The sequence below is a fragment of the Triturus cristatus genome, chromosome 5_2 (genome assembly GCF_964204655.1).
Source record: "Triturus cristatus chromosome 5_2, aTriCri1.1, whole genome shotgun sequence".
Lineage (NCBI taxonomy): Eukaryota > Metazoa > Chordata > Amphibia > Caudata > Salamandridae > Triturus > Triturus cristatus.
Window position 1 is genome coordinate 389,108,782 of NC_140588.1, and position 17,684 is coordinate 389,126,465.

The window sequence follows — 17,684 nt, forward strand, 5'->3', positions numbered from 1 at the left end:
AGTATGGTCTGCCTTTTCCCTTAGTGTTTCTTTTTGTTTCTGATTCTATTCACTATATGGTACGCATTTTTGGGAGGGGGTGGGGGGGGCTCTAACTCAGTGGAGGGGGCAGCGGGCCAGTTCTGCATCACCAGGGACCGTTGGTCCCCATGCCTCATGTGGTGGGAAGGTGGGGGGTGGGTGGGTGGAGGGCTTCTGGTAGAAGCAGAGTGGGATTTGGGGGGTGGGGGAGCCGAGCGGGGGTGAAGGGTGGGTGGGGGTCACAGTCACTATTCTGTTTAAATTGTCATGGCATTAGATTGTATCGAGATTTTGTAAATATATTACGCTTCAGAACTCCCTTGAAATAGGGAGAAATTTTTTTTTTAAAAATTCTCTTTGCATTTCTGCTGTGCTGAAATATTCACATTTTAAGGGCTGATGGCCGGAAAAAGTTAAATCCGAATATGTTCTTTAAACACTTGCGGCCTTAATGATAGAAAAAAAAGAGGCTTACTTTCCAAGCTTATAAGATATATGAATATAGATGCACTGTGTTTACAAGAAATACATATTCCTTGGAATAATCGTGGGTGGCTAAAGGTTCTCAGTTTTGATGTTCTCGCATGCTCTCGTCAAGCCACTACCATACGGGGTTTGCTATTTTAGTCAAGCATGGCATTGCATTTAGCAAGCGTAACAAGGAAGATAAGTTAGGCCGATGGTTAATCGGTGAAGTTGCAATTTCAGGTACCCCTCTTACCATTTGCTCTTTGTATAGGTCGAATCTGGAGGATCCAGAAATCTTGAATTTTTTGAGTATAGAATTGCCTCTATGGCCCGTTCCGGTAATCCTCTGTGGTGATTTCAATATCCATTTGAATGGTAGTTTCAGCCTCTTCAGCAACATCCCTTATCAGGGAAGAAAGGGTAAGACTTTTAGGGCTCTACAGGGGTTGGTCATGGAACACGGACTGATTGATATTTGGCATAGGCACAGGCACATGGAGCCGGGGTACACTTATTTTTCAGCACCTCACCGCAAATTTGTCCGATTGGACTATTTTTTTGCTTCTGATCAAATCACAGAAAAGTCTAATATTGAGCTTTTTCCAAAGATAATATCAGATCATAACCCGCTAGTGATTGAGCTCACGACAAGCTCCTTTTTACAACTTCCGGCGACTTGGACGTTTGATAGGAAGTTACTGCTAGATCAGACATACTGCCTACATATGAACAAATGGATTACTGAGTTTTTCAACGTTAACAAGGGCACTGCCCCTGACATATTAGTCTGGGATGCTTTTAAAGCAGCAGTACAGGGGGTTACTCTCAGTTTCTCCCTTTATCGACAAAGGACGGTTAAAGAGAAGATCAATGGCTGCGGAAGGCCGAGGAAGAGCTCATGCGGGTAATCGGGGATATGCAAAAATCGGAAGAATGCTTGCAGCAGATAGTAGTTGCAAAGGCCAGAATACATCAATTTTTTGGTGATGAATTGGCCATTAAATTTGCACAGTACCATGCGGACATGTATGAATATGGGGAGCACTCAGGCAGGTTGTTGGTGAAACGTATGCAACAAAGGGGAGTTTTTAATAGAATTCCCCGTATTCAGGATCAATTAGGTCAGATCCAGGACTCACCGCGGGAGGTCCTGAAGGTTTTCCAGGATTTCTATCAGGAGCTATATACTGCTGATAGACATGTAGAAGCAATGTCTGGGGAGGAATTTTTGCGGGACTACGAAACTTCGAAGGTTACCCCGGAACAAAGCATGATGCTGTCTGCTCCAATTACGGGGGACGAGGTCAAGCTTGCTCTAACTTTGCTAGCAGCTGGTAAGGCTGTCGGCCCGACGCGTTACAGCTGGAATTTTATCGCACGTTTCGCCAAACAAATGAGCTCAGCCCATCATCATATAGACCTATCTCCCTGATATGCGCTGACAGTAAGATCTATTCTAAAATAATTGCTCTAAGGTTGAGCAAGGTTATTACTCAATTGGTTAACATTCGCCAACACAGGTTTATCCCGGGTCGAGATAGCCATAGCTCTGTTTGATTGGGCTCAGGCGATGAAGACACCTTTCGGGATGATCCTGCTGGAAGCAGGGAAAGCGTTCGACAGGGTCTCCTGGGGGATTCTTTGGTCCGCCTTCTTTGCAAAAGGCCTACCTGAGGATTTTATACAAGCAGTCCAGGCACTATACACACTTCCTGATGCCTGTATCCATATATCGGGCCAAGTATCTAAATCATTTACTATAAGAAGAGGAACTTGGCAGGGCTGTCCTTGCTCCCCGCTATTATTTGCAATTTATATTGATCCTTTTTTGAATAAACTTGATGCAAATACATCGATTAAAGCTGTTACGGTTAACAGCATCGCTTATAAAACATTGGCGTATGCGGACGATATTGCCGTTTTCACATCTGATATAAGATCAGCTCTTCCGGTATTAAAGGACTCAGCAGAGATGTTCAGCTCTGTGTCGGGTTACAAATTAAATATCGATAAAACCCAGATCCTACACTCAGCTACATCATTTCCGGAAGAAGTCCCAACTGTATCCGCAGCAACATATCTAGGTGTAAAGATTATGGCCTCAGTGGAGCACATACCTGAGGTAAACATTTTGCCAATAATAAGAAAAATTAACAAGACACTTGAGAGACTAGATCATCTACACCTATCAATGCATGGCCGATGCAATGTCATCAAAATGATGGTTTTTCCAAAACTTTTATACTTATTTCAGACCATACCTTTAGAATTTCCAGCATCCTATATCTCTAAGACTAAGAGGGTATGCGTCAGATTCCTTTGGGGGTACTGTAGAGCCAGAAGAGCAGTTAAATGGATGATCTTACCCAGACTTAGGGGACTGGGGGCTGCCCAGCCTTCTCCTTTACCACTGGGCTGCATTACTACAGCACATGGGGATATTGTTGGTTGGGGCTAATGCAGTAGTCCTCGCTGCCGCTAGACCAACTATCTACGAGGTAGCACTTGGTGAGGCTGCTGGTCAATGTCTAGTAAAAATTCTAGAGCCGAGTTATTACAAAAAAACTACATTTAAAGTCATCCAATCAGCCTATTCTATCTGGAAAAAGATACGGCGGAAGCTTGGCATTTCAAATATTAATGTCTACACCCCGTTCTCGTCATCTAGACTCTTACCTTCAATCTTTCAAGATTAAATTGCGCCTAGCTGGGGTAATTTAGGGATTAATGTTCTGGGGCATGTCTGCTGTCGGGGACAAATCACTTCCTTTTCTAACTTACAGGAAAAGTTTGGCCTGTCTATGAGACACTTTTTAAAATTCTTGCAGATCAGGAGTTACCTCGGTAAAATTATGGTTCAAAAAGATGCAAACTTGGGTAAAATACCCCTGGTTGACATAATAGGGAATAGATCTCGTATTGGGACAATTTATCAAATGCTGCTGGCTGGTCTCCCTGATGACTTGTCTACCCAGTCTGATAGATAGGGAAGGAAGTTCGGTAAAGAAGGTATTGACTTAGAGCTGACTCTGGAATATGCTAACCAGATCTTAATTACTGGCACCTTGAGGACACAACATTTTATGTTGGTATTTGATTTATATTATACTCCGGGGAAGATCTCCAAATGGGTAGGTCTATGGGGTAAGTCATGCAGTAGGTGTGGGGAATGGGCTGCCAATACGATACATATGTTTTTTCCTGCCCCAACCTGACTAAATTCCTCCAGGATATCGAATTCTTTCTGAACCACATACTTGGCATATCGGTTTCCTTAACTTCCGATATGATTATCTTGGAGGTAGAAGGATGCCAGGAGACTATGGCTCAGCCTAGATCTGAAAGTGGAATTTCTTTTTGTTGCAATGGCTATAGCCAGAACATGCATTACCTCTCAGTGGATTGGTCCTGACCCTCCTATATTTATAATGTGGCGGGCAAAGCTATTAGCCACTTATAATATGGAGTCAGTCGTCTACAGATTGAAAGGGCATAGGAAAAGGGGAATGGGGAGGAGAATCTGGTTGCCAATTGCTAGCTGGATTGGATAAACATTTCTAAGTTTGTTTTTTTGTATATGTGCATATTTGTCCACATCTTCATTGCTCTAAGACTTTTTTTTCTCTCCCTTCCCATCTCATCTTTTTTCGACTTTGCTCTTTTTCTTTCTTATTTGTTTTCTCGTGGTGGGAACGTGATTCATGGGAGTTATGCTGCCTGAACTTGCTGATGTTTTTTTCTTTCTTTTTATACAATAATTAGTTTTTTCATGTGCCATGACCATTTGTCAATTGTCAAAGTTTCAATAAAAATCTCAACAACAAAAAAAATCGACTGGATTGTGGAATTGATGTATTTATAAGTTTATGGATACAGGTGATTTTGTCGAGGAAAACAGTATTTACAATTAAATCTTTACCACGTAACCCCTTTACCAAAGGGATTTACCATGCAGGTAAATATTTGTACCTTTAGCCACATGCCTTTACTATGCAGGCATGTATTATTTAAATAGCATAACTATTATGTTATAGACAAGGGAGGTAAGGGTAATTTTAGGATTTAGAGGTGGTTAGTGGCAAAGAGAGGTTAGAAGTAAATTAAAAACAAAAAAGAAAATACAGAAATATCTATCTATCTCTCTCTCTCTATCCCTCTCTCTCTCTCTCTGTCTCTCTCACTCCCTCTCTCGACCCATGTACGCAGAGGTACTGCTGTCCAGTGACAGTCCATCACTGCGGAGATGCGGTCACTGCAATGGCGCCTCCGGTCATGCGACTAATGGGAAAGTGTGGCTGGGAGTAGGGGACAGAGACTGTTTGTTGGCCAGAATCATCGCCGAGGCCTCCACCAAACCTAGTTCGCAAGCAGCCCAGACTCACTTTGAGTATGACGAAATCCGGTCCATGGAGACACGTATTCATGCTATCAACAAACTGCATGATGGTATCTGCAGTCTTTCACAGGGAACTGTCGGAGTCTTCTCCAAACTAACTTAGTTCAGGTGTGCTGCTGCCACTGTGAGGGGAGGAGCACAATAAAAGACACTGAAGTGGAAACTCTATTTTACCTGTGGCATTCGAAAAAGGCCCACTGCCGAAATGCGTCATGCCAGTATTTCCAATAAACAGCCTCAAGAAACCCCGCTGTGTCCCCTTGTCTGCTTGGAAAGGAGGAGACTGTGGTGTATATTCAGTGTGCAGCCATTGGCACACAAGGGGGACCCTTCCATTAAGTGTTCTTGGCATACAGTGGCAAACTGGAACAGAAGAAACCCGAGGTATCGGATATTGCCTTGAACCGCCGCTCGACCCATGGAAGCAGAGGTACTGCTGTCCAGTGACAGTCCATCACTGAATGGAGACATGCGGTCACTGCACTGGCGTCTCCGGTCATGCGACTAATGGGAAAGTGTGGCTGGGAGTAGACAACAGAGACTGTTTGTTGGCCAGAATCATCGCCAAGGCCTCCACCAAACCTAGTTCATAAGCAGCCCAGACTCACTTTGAGTATGACAAATTCCGGCCCACGGAGACATGTATTCATGCTATCAACAAACTGCATGATGGGTTCTGCAGTCTTTCACAGGGAACTGCCGGAGTGTTCTCCAAACTAACTTGGTTCAGGTGTGCTCCCGCCACTATGAGGGGAGGAGCACAATAAAAAACACTGAATTGGAAACTCTATTTCACCTGTGGCATTCGAAAAAGGCCCACCGCCGAAATGCGTCATGCCAGTATTTCCAATAAACAGCCTCAAGAAACCCCGCTGTGTCCCCTTGTCTGCTTGGAAAGGAGGAGACTGTGGTGTATATTCAGCGTGCAGCCATTGGCATGCAAGGGGGACCCTTCCATTAAGCGTCCTTGGCATACAGTGGCAAACTGGAACAGAAGCAACCCGAGGTATTGGATATTGCCTTGAACCGCCGCTAGACCCAGGGAAGCAGAGGTACTGCTGTCCAGTGACAGTCCATCACTGAATGGAGACATGCGGTCACTGCACTGGCGTCTCCGGTCATGCGACTAATGGGAAAGTGTGGCTGGGAGTAGAGGACAGAGACTGTTTGTTGGCCAGAATCATCGCCAAGGCCTCCACCAAACGTAGTTCGTAAGCAGCCCAGACTCACTTTGAGTATGACAAAATCCGGCCCAAGGAGACATGTATTCATGCTATCAACAAACTGCATGATGGGTTTTGCAGTCTTTCACAGGGAACTGCCGGAGTGTTGTCCGAACTAACTTGGTTCAGGTGTGCTCCTGCCACTGTGAGGGGAGGAGCACAATAAAAGACCCTGAAGTGGGAACTCTATTTTAACTGTGGCATTCGAAAAAGGCCCACCGCCGAAACGCGCCATACCAGTATTTCCAATAAACAGCCTCAAGAAACCCCGCTGTGTCCCCTTGTCTGCTTGGAAAGGAGGTGACTGTGGTGTATATAAATATATATATATATTTACTTATATATATATATAAATATACATATACATATGTGTGTGTGTATATATATATATATATAGCATATGTACAATCCTCCCAACTCAGGCAGAATGATGAGCCCACCAACCAGTGTGATCCTATATTCTTTATTACTGAGAGTCCTCCATAATGCGTTTCGACCCCCATGGGTCTTAATCATATGGATTGCAACATTGTTGGTTGCTCCGATTTTTAAACACCAAGGTGTGAACATAAAGAAAGGACTTCAACTGAGGTCAGTCGCATTTTCTGATAACATGTCATGTTTTTTAATCAATCCCAATGATTTGAAACTTCACTGCGTACTAATTTTCTTCTTTAACCCCACAATGAGTTTCTTAATGTTCATTTTCTACTTTTTTTTATCATATTCACTGAAAAAGGTTAAAATAGCATTATAATTAAGTGTGATAAAAACTGTTTTTGTTTAAACAATTCCTTAAAAATTCACTGAAAAAACCAAAGGTTAAAGTGATGTTATAATTCGATGAATATATCAGTCACAACCTTAACGTTTTGAACTAAAAAGAAAGCACCGAAATTCACCAGTTATAGTTAACTCTGCTAACTATAACTTGCGCCAACGCCATGCACTGCTTATGACTTCACAATACTAAAGTATTTTTACTGTGCCTTTAATTATATCAGTGGTATAGTTTTAAATCTAAAATGTATGTGTTCTATTATGGGAAATGTTCTTTTATGGCCAGAACTTGGCCGAATAAAGTTTTTATTGATTTGATTTGACTTCACATATTACATCACTCATGTGATGTTCTATGACTCCATTTATGATATCACCAATGACGTCTCAAATGACATGCCCTAGAAATGTATGCACATTTGCTCCTGGCAGGAGTGAAGTGTATTTACTGGTGGAAATGTGGTGTGAGCATCTCAATACATACAAATATTTTTGCAAAGATTTACACCAAGATACTCTGCGAGAGGCTGGAATCTCTCCTCCCCCAGCCGATTGGGCAGTCACAAGTAGGTTTCATGAAACACATACTATCCAGTGATAACGCCTGTCTCATTTGTCACGTTATTGAAAAGGCCAAGACAGCCTCCACCAAAACAGTTGCAATTACTCTTGATGCTGAAAAAACATTTGATAGGGTCTCTTGGACTTTTCTACGTGAATCTCTTTGGAAATTCAACTTAGGGGAACCCTTCACCAAGATGATCATGGCTCTCTATAGCAGCCCGTCAGCTAAAATTAGATCTGGAGGTCTACTTTCACCATCACTTAAATTAGAAAGAGGTACAAGATAAGGCTGCCCCCTTTCACCGTCATTATTCATTTTAAGCCTAGGAGCCCACACTCCATAAGATCAGAAATAACCCCCACATCCATGGTATCTCACTCAATAGTGCTAAAGTGAAAGTTGCGGCTTATGCTGACGATATCTTAATTATGTCCGAACACGCAGCCCAATTCATCCTGCCTTGCTCCAGACCATAAAAGAATATGCCCATGTCTCAAACTACAAATTCAACAAAGGAAAGTCTGAAATCCTTGCTCTGAATACCCTCTGCTCCAGTGCCCTCTTCGCCACCAAAGGTCTTTCTCGGCAACTGAAGTTTGTTAAATACTTGGGACTGGAGTTCAACTCAGATATCCTAGAATCTCTAAATCATAATGAGGCTCAGAAGCTGAGGAAGGTTGAAGTCCTATTAGAGAGCTGGAACCCTAAATTCCTCACATGGTAGAACAGCATCGAGACCATCAAAATGATGATCACCCCCATAATTAACTACCTCGCGAACATGCTTCCTCTAGCGCTATCAGATGATTTCACACAAAAGACCAATAGACTAATAAATACATTTATTTGGCAAAATAAAATTAAAGTCAGTCTATCTAAGCTAAATCCCAAACTAAAGACCCAAACCATCCTAACCTTTAAAACATCCGGTTACCAGGCCTCCAAGTTCTATGACCTACTAAAACCGAAGTCCTCTACCCTGCCCTCAAAACTCCAAACAAAGTGGGACCCCACAGAGTTGGTATCGTTGGAGTCCTGGCACCTACTATGGAAGTCATTAGTCTCATATAAAATCTCTCCCGCCCTTTCACAGACTATATTCTGGCTACTACCTGACTGACTGGAGATCTTCCCCACCGCCTTGTTCACTGTAGCTTGATTTCACCATTCTGGGACTCTGTATTTCACTTTATTCACCCCATGTGTGGGGCACATAGAACAGAATTTCCTAGCCCTAATCAAAGGTTTCCTTGACCCAAGTATTATATCCCTTAAAGATAGCCTCTTTATTGACATTCTTCTTACTGCTGCCTGTAAAACAGCTCTAGCTAACTGGAAGAACACCATAGCCACCTCTTTTCACTCGTGGCTAAACTGAATCTCCTTCCCAAGAGACGCAGATAACACCTCCCTGCAAAACTCCTCATGGATAGTGCGCAACACCTTTATTTGGAACTCTCTCGATAATTAGTTTGCTACCTCTAAACCACTGTGAAGTCCTAATGGGGGAACCACCCCCTAAAATCCCTGACACCAGTCACCCTCTCAAGTTGGTAGTCTCCCTGGATGCTCAAACATCAGACACAGCAACAACTGTTTTCACCGCCTACTAAAGCCCGTGGTTTGATTTCAGTCTTGATGTGAACATACTCCCCGATTCACATCTATACCTACGTACTCTAAAGCCTCTTTAGGTTCGCCCCTCCTACACATATCACCTGATTCTACACCTACTAGATGTTTTCTTTATCTTTTCGTTATTAATCAATTTCTTTTCAACCAGTTATTTACATGGGTTGGTGCGTATACCATATGTTACTCTGCTCTTAATTGTTACATGTTTCCTGGGCTATATCATATGTAATAGTCTATCCGTTAACAATTCTACACCCAGGGCTTTTCGTATCAGGCCTGGGCTTCTCAATATGCAACCCATGTACCTTACTACTGTTCATTTTTCCCTCTGTGTTTTTGAAAATGTACAATAAAATATGCCTGAACTTTAATTTTATTTTTTTGCTGTAGAGAAAAAAAACAATTAACTGTGGAAAATCGCAATTGCCTCGCATTCAGTTAATCCCCTCTACTGAGTGTGTGTGTGTGTGTGTGCGTGTGTGTGGAACTCATCAGTCAAAAATATTGAGCATTACATTCTGAAACAATTTGTTTCACCAATCTTTCATTGCACACAACCTTATTGGATTATGAAGTCTGAAGCAAATGGTGCAAAACTCAAACTTAGACTAAAGAAGATTTGAATCCCCATTATCTAAAAATACATAGAGCTGACCTTTAAACCGTTTAACCCTGGAACTCCGTTTCTTCCGGGAGAGCCTGGTTCACCCTGTGGAAAGAAAAGGTCACTGTTAGAGACTAGTGGTTATTTAGAGGCATCCTTTGCACACACTGTACCACGCAAGCTGCTGTATAGTTTCAGTTGCCGGGAGAAAACATTACCTAAGGTTCAAAAGAAGCTCAGGTTTATGAAGTACAGAGTAAGAGGGAATTACTTTGCTTCTAATTTAAGGCTCAAAAATATGATGCACTTTATATAGCCGTGATAATAGGGTGGAGAAAAACAAAAAAAAACTGAACTAGAGAGTAAAGGTAAAAGGACTGATGTGGCCTATTTTACACTTGTCTGGCCATCTCTGCCAGGCAGTGTTGAGATGGAACCTCCTTGGACCTTTCTCAAGAAGTCATGTGAGTCCACCTTGGTCCCCCATGTACCTGTAGGTCTCATAAGAACTTGCTTGTAGCACCTGCTCACTCCAACAAAATACAGGTTATAGGAATGCTGGTCTACTTTTGTTGCACTACTGTCTCCCAGGCTAACAACATAATCCAGTGTTTAATTTTTTGGTGGGGTGTAAGCCATGTAGACATAACGTATGGTGCATGGCCCCGTGCAAATGAGACTCAGTCCTCCTGTCCACTGGTAGTGATGTACAATGGCTCCCATCACCCGAATATGTGTCGACTCGGCAGCACACACACTAACCCCTATCAAGTTGATTTAACTTAAAAGAAATAAGGTCACAGCCCCTGGTTTGCCAAAGAGCTGAGAACATACAAGCTAACTTGCAGAAGGCAAGAAAAGGAGTGGCACCATCACTACAACTCAGAGGAAAGAACTAAGTATAAAACTTGCCTAAAAACCTATAAGGCCATGATCTTTTCCACAAAAATGAATACTTTTCAACAAAAATTGAAGCAGCTTCTAATTCCTCCAGGGAAATTTTCTCACGGTGACCAAGCTCACAACAGAACCTACTAGATCCTCCTTAATTACTGCTCAATCTTTCTTCGCTGCAGCATGAGCTGCATTTGAAAAAGGCATGTTTCCGACAGCCTTCACAGTGGTTGGATTGTAATGAGGCGGGTGGAGATGCCGACTACATGTCGGGTGGTCTCCATCCCGATACGATGGCAGTTGGACACTTGTCTGACCGCCATAGTAATGAGGCCCACAATGAGGATCCCTTCCTTTTATGTGACAATCTAAATATTTAAATGTTGAAAAACAAATCTTACTTTTATCTATAGCAAAAGAACATTTATAAAACTTAACCAATGCCAAACCTGGATGATGGATGAGACCTTCAATGTCCCAAACCATTCACTCAGATATACACCATACATGGTGAATATCAAAACACCAATATCCCTTTCATATGTGCTTTACTACCAAACAAAGCATTTCATACTGTGAACTCCTAAATTATATAAAACAACAAACAAATAACTACTACCCCCGAAAAATAATCATGACTTTGAACAAGCCATGATTCAAGTAGATCTTATTTATACCCCCACACAATCATATAAGGCTGTTACTCTCACTTTAATAAAAGTATGTGGCAATACCTCTAAAAATCTTGACTAAAGGCCTAACTCTGAGTGCACGGTCCTCGGACTGTCGTATTCACTGTGGCAGTCCGACCACCATATTATGATGGTGGCGTTGGGATCGACAGAAGACCGTCGCCTCCACCAGGATCCAGGATCCTGTTGCAGCACCGGTGCGAAAAAGGAGCAGCAAATGGTGGCAGTGTCAATACTGGCACTGCTGAGTAGATTACGACCTGCATTTCCACTGCCCATTTCATGGCGGGGACCCGTCCATAAGGGTGGTGGAATGAAGGTAAGGGGGCCCTAACAAGCTAATCTGTCCACGGGAGTGCACCTTCGTGCATGCATGACATGGTGCATGCCACACTGTGCATGAACATGCTGTAGACTTTGTCACGTTGGCAGTATGGTATTTAGGCTCTCCTATGACCCTAACATATCCGCCGCCATGACACCATTCGGTTGGGAAGCTTTCCAAAGCACATCAGAATCGGCCCTTAGTTCCTGGAAAAATGGCCCACCATAACATTAATAGACCACATATAGAAGCTAGCGGTAAAAAAATAAAATGGCCACCAAATGAAACAAAATTAAAAAAACTCGCTCCCCATAGAAATCAATGGTAAATATACTAAAGTTGTTCAATAAATGGGCAAAAAATAATATTTTGTTTTTAGAATGTTAAACATGTCAAACAATGTTGTAAAATATGTTTTAAAACTTGTTCAGTATAGTTTAAATAATTGTATAACATATATAAAATTATTTAATATATACTGATAATAAATGTTAAAATACAGTTTAAAAAATGTATTAAAAAGTTAATAAGTGTATAAAGATCTTAATCAAAGAACAATAACAAAGTTGTACATTATACAAATATATTAAATGGGATGTACTTCATATTTTTACAGTTAACAATTTGCAAAAAATCTTTTGTTTACTTCACTTTGCATTGTTGAAATGTAAAACTGTACAATAAATGTAAAATTGTAAAATAAATTAAATATGAAAAATATGTGTGACATATTTTTACTGCACTGAATGTAACAAAAATCTTATACATAAAAATGGTGACATTTACTATTCCCACTCCCACCTAAACCAACTTGGGTCTGGTGTTGGACACTTAAAGAGTATCATTTACTATTCTCGCTCTAATCTAAACCAACTTGAGAACGTTGTTAGACACTAAAGGGTAATATTTCCAATTTTCACTCAAACCTAAACCAACTAACTAAATAAAATTATAAATTACAAAATTAATACTACACATTCTAACATTTTAGTAAATTACAAAACTGCCAAAAATATTGAATAAAGAACACTAATTTAAAGTACTCACCTTTACTTCAACTTTTAAATTAAACATTTAGCGGGCTATTTACAAGCCCCTTGTGCCACCAGATCGTCACAGTGATGCACCGGCAGTGCAAGGGGCTTGTAAATAAGTCTCTTATATTATACATTTGAATACAAATCTTAAAATGTTTATAAATATTTCCTACCATTCAAACACTTTAAAAATTACAATTACATAGATTTATAATGACAAAATCTTCAATAATAATGTATTAAAAATGTCTTATATTTAAAAATAATTGGAAATGTTTGTAATCATGTTAATTAAAAAATCCAAACAAGTCCAAATATACAACTTAATACATTATTTTAAAAATAAACTTATAGTTTCAAAAATTCAAACAAAAAAGTAATTAAAATATGTAATATTAACTATGACATTCAAACATATTAAAAAGATAATTATAATAAAATACATTTTTAATTTCAAAACAAAGAATTTGCATATCTATCAAATAATTAATTAACAAATTTTAATTTGAATACTTACCATCACAAAATACAAACATACACCCACCTTTCAAACCACACAAAAGAACAAACTCCAATGCCAGGCTTTCTCTCTTCCACCACACCTAACACAGATACAGCAACACAGCAACTCTCCTCCAAACGCCTCTCATCCATTGGACAATTTAGAACCTTACTACATGAGCCACATGCTGTACCACCACCCCTGATTCATACACCTACCCCCCTAAACACAGGCAAACAATATAAGCAACGTGCCACACCTCACAACTTCGCTTCCCCATGTGTACTGCACAACAATGTTACACCACGAAAACAACACAGCACACCAACTCACTCTCAAACACCATCTCCACCACATACACACGCAGACCCATCAAAATGCCTTCTTAGCATGCTGGATGAGGAAGATGATACAGAACAGCTACATTATTGCTATCCTAATACAGCTAATACAGGCACTAAAAACACACCTGCTACAAACCCACACAATACTGATCACTCTTCTGCAAAACAAAGTCTTGCTATCACCAAAGCCCATTCTCTAAACTGTCTACTAATAAATGCTCGATCCCTCTCTAAAAACAAACATCACATCAACAACCTTCTCACCAATGCAAAATTAGACATACTATTCATAACTCAATCATGGTTGGGAGATGATATGGCTCCAGTCCTGCATGAAGCTGTTCCTCTAGGCTATCAAACAATCACCCAAAATCGTATAAGCAAAAAAGGAGGTGGTCCAGCTGTTGCTTCAGGCAAACATTACAATCACTAAAGTTGATGACATCAACATAAAGAATTGTGAGTCTCTTCTCACCAGATGCAATCCTACACTGTCTTCCTTCTGTAACTTCCTGCTCCTTTACAGATCTCCACCTAGCAAGGCGACATTCACAGACTCACTTCTAGACACGGTTTCAAACCTGATAACAATACACTATGCGTTCCAGGTGACCTCAAAATTTGGTTTGACAAACCCAATATGACCTATCCAAAAACAATAATCACTGGCCTAGATGCACTGATCCAGCCTCAGATTGTCCACAAGCCCACACACATCGCTGGACATATCCTAGATGTCATTTTTGCTAATACCGAGCTAGTTACCTTTCAAACTATAACTCCGTTCACATGGTCAGACCACCACTTGCTTGCTTTCCAACATAAAACAACACTAAGAGACTCACCTAAAACTACCTTACATGCATCCACCCATCTGCCGTGGAACAAGCTTAATTTGGAACACTTAGAAACACAACTAACATCCAATACAAATCTGAAAGGAATACATTCTGTTCAAAATCTATATGAGTGGCTACAGGAAGCTTTTGACATCCTGATACCACTCAAAACCACACAACAGAACAAAAGAAAAAAAGCACCTTGGAGAAACATAGAGATAAAAGACATAAAACAACAAATTAGAAAGCTGCAACGTACCTGGCTCAAAACAAACGCCAAACAAGACAAACTTCACCTACAGAAAATTAACCGATTATACAAGTCAGCTGTCAAAAAAGCTAAGAAAAGGTACTATTCAGACAGAATTCAAAATGCTAAATGTGCAAATAAAGAATTCTATAAAATACTTAATGAATTTCTCAAACCAAATTGCCTAGAAGGAACTCATCCTGTTACTCAAGATTTCACAGACACACTGGCAAATCATTACATGGACAGAGCAGACACATTGGATTCGTACTTAAAACAGAAACAAAGCACCAGCACTAACCCTTTTACAAAACAACAATCCAAGAATACTCTAATCCAGCCTCTTTGGTCCTTCCAACATATCTCACACGATGAATTAATGGACCTGGTTAAAGCAAGCATTCCTGCCGGCAGCCCTTCTGACCCATGTCCACCACAGATTTTCAAGACAATTCTTTTAACAACCTCTGCTGCCACTCCAGTAAGAAGAATCATCAACAATTCCTTAACTACCAGAATATTTCCAGAAGAACTCAAAAAGTCACACTTACGCCCTTTACTGAAGAAAACAAACTTGGACCCGCTGAACCCTGACAACTACAGACCTATTTCAAATGGACCTTTCCTGGGCAAACTGATAGAAAGAGCAGCGTTTACCCAGATGCCACAATTCATTGAAGAGAATTACTTACTTTCAGACTTCCATACAGGATTCCGTCTGGGAAGAAGCACTGAATCTGCCCTCCTTGCCATCTGGGATGACCTGAAGAATACAGTGGACCACAACGGGGTTGCCGTGCTACTCCTCTTGGACCTCTCGGCTGCCTTTGACACGGTTGACCATGACACTCTGTATCAAAGACTGTATGAAGCCAGCATAGAGGGAACTGCTCTAGACTGGATTGTGTCCTACCTTCGAAACAGAACTAATGTCATCCATACCTCACCTTTCTCATCCAAACCATACTCCACAAAAGCAGGGGTCCCTCAAGGCTCTATCATCTCGCCCATGCTTTTCAACATCTACATGAAGTCATTACCGGTACTGATCAATCAATTTCACCTCATGTGCTATAACTATGCAGATGACACACAAATACTCTTTCAGCTGGAATGCCCCAAAGACATTGGAAAATCACCAATTTTCAGTTGTCTCAGAGCCATGGACCAGTGGATGACTTGGAGCCATTTCAAAGTGAAGGCTTCCAAAACAGAAATACTCACGTATGGTGAAAGGAAACATTATGACCCGCTTGCCGCCTGGCCTGATGAACTGGGATCACTGCCTAAAATATTGAAGGAAGTAAGAAACCTCAGAATGACCATGGACTCCAAGCGGTCGATGAATGCCCAAGTGGACAAACTAGCCAGATCAAACTTTGTCTCTATAAAAACGCTGCGACAAATATTCCCTCATTTTGGATTTCCGCACAAGGTCCAAGCTACCAGCTCCTTTGTTCTGTCCAAACTCGATTACACCAATAGCCTCTGCCACGGATCACCTTAAACAACCATGAAAAGACTACAGCGGAATCAGAACTCGGCTGCCAGACTACTCTTGCATATCATACCGCGAGACCACATCTCACTTGCCTTAAAAGCCCTGCATTGGTTACCAGTTGCCAGAAGATCGAAGTTCAAGCTGCTTTGTATCACCCACAAAGCAATACATGGAATGTGACCGCTCTTCATCAGGAATAAAATCACCAAACTCATTCAATAAAGGAACCTCGGCTCTAAACTGCACCTCGCCTCAAATGCCCAAGATTCAAGAAATGAAACATGGGTGGCACATCCTTCTCAGTTCAAGCAGCCAAACTTTCAACATCCATCAGGGGTAACAGGTGCTATATGAATGCAAAACCTTGTTCCCCTTCTGTTCCTCTGCTATCCTTCTCACTATAAATAACTGACTAATATCCACCACTTAAATTACTTTCATATTTCACCATACTAATTCACCACTAATCTTTTATGGGTTTCTGGAGTAGCATGCTACTCGCTCCACCCCCCCCCCAAAAGGGCTTCAACACGCCATCAGGGGTAACAAGCACTATATAAATACAAACATTTTTTTCCTCTTCTATCCTTCTGCTATCCTTCTGAATCCAAATAACTGACTAACCTATCCACCACTTAAAACTACTTTCATATTTCACTATACTAATTCAACACTAATCCTCTATGAGTCCCGGAGTAGCGTGCTACTCGCCGAAAAAGCGCTTTGACGCCTCGTCAGGGGTAGTAAGCACTATATAAATGCAATTACAATTACATAATTTTTTTCTTAAACTCCCCACCCTTATCCCCTAATAACTCAACACCACGCTATTAAATTTTAAATAAAATAAAAAAATTAACAAAAATAAAAACAAATACATTTTTTTGACAAACACATAGAAGAAATCAGTATGATAATTAACAACAAAAACAATATTATATTCTCCGATATTTACTACATCAATATTTTATCAACTAGATTAACAATAACACTAAAAACAATATTTTTATCTTCAATACTCCTGTCCACTATATTTTTCCAAGTCCCAATATTCTTGACACAATATTTCTGCACCATGAAATGTTTTATCTGATATTTTGTCCAAACCCTTTGAATGAGATATCGTGGGGCCTTGTTTTTCTTTTCATGGGCAAAGGAAAGGTTATACGCCCTGAGATGGGTCCTAGAAAAAACATGAGAATGTTAGGTCATCAAGGGACCATGGGCAGGGAAGTGAGACCCTGTTTCTCTGTTCATAGGACCAGTAACAAGACTCTGACTCTAACCAATGAGGGACACCAAGAGTTACTGGTGTGTGAAAGAGAAATGAGTGTAATCATCCCAATCAAAGTACTGAGATATTTTTACCTAAATCACAGAATTGTACTGCCTGGAAAATTATCTAAAAGAGTCTCTCTACCCCGTAGCACAAGTTATAAAAACATTGAATGTCCATGTTCTAGGTTGATTCTGCTGGTTAAGATAATCTAAGAAAACTGATGTCATTTGTGTGGATTTCTAAGTAATACATTCTATTCCTACTCAATTTTAGGCATGCCCGTGCTGGTTCATCATTCATCTGCCAACCTACAGCCCCAATTTAGAGTT

General features: G+C 40.8%; 1 protein-coding gene across 1 annotated transcript in view; it reads right to left on the bottom strand.

The window, feature by feature from the left end:
* LOC146823048 (uncharacterized) overlaps nucleotides 1-17,684 on the bottom strand; it is a 567,962-nt gene that overhangs the window by 159,235 nt on the left and 391,043 nt on the right. Inside the window, exon 16 of the mRNA XM_085606614.1 lies at nucleotides 9,744-9,797. Within this exon, the coding sequence (XP_085462740.1) occupies nucleotides 9,744-9,797 (54 nt within the window). The remainder of the gene's footprint in view (nucleotides 1-9,743; nucleotides 9,798-17,684) is intronic.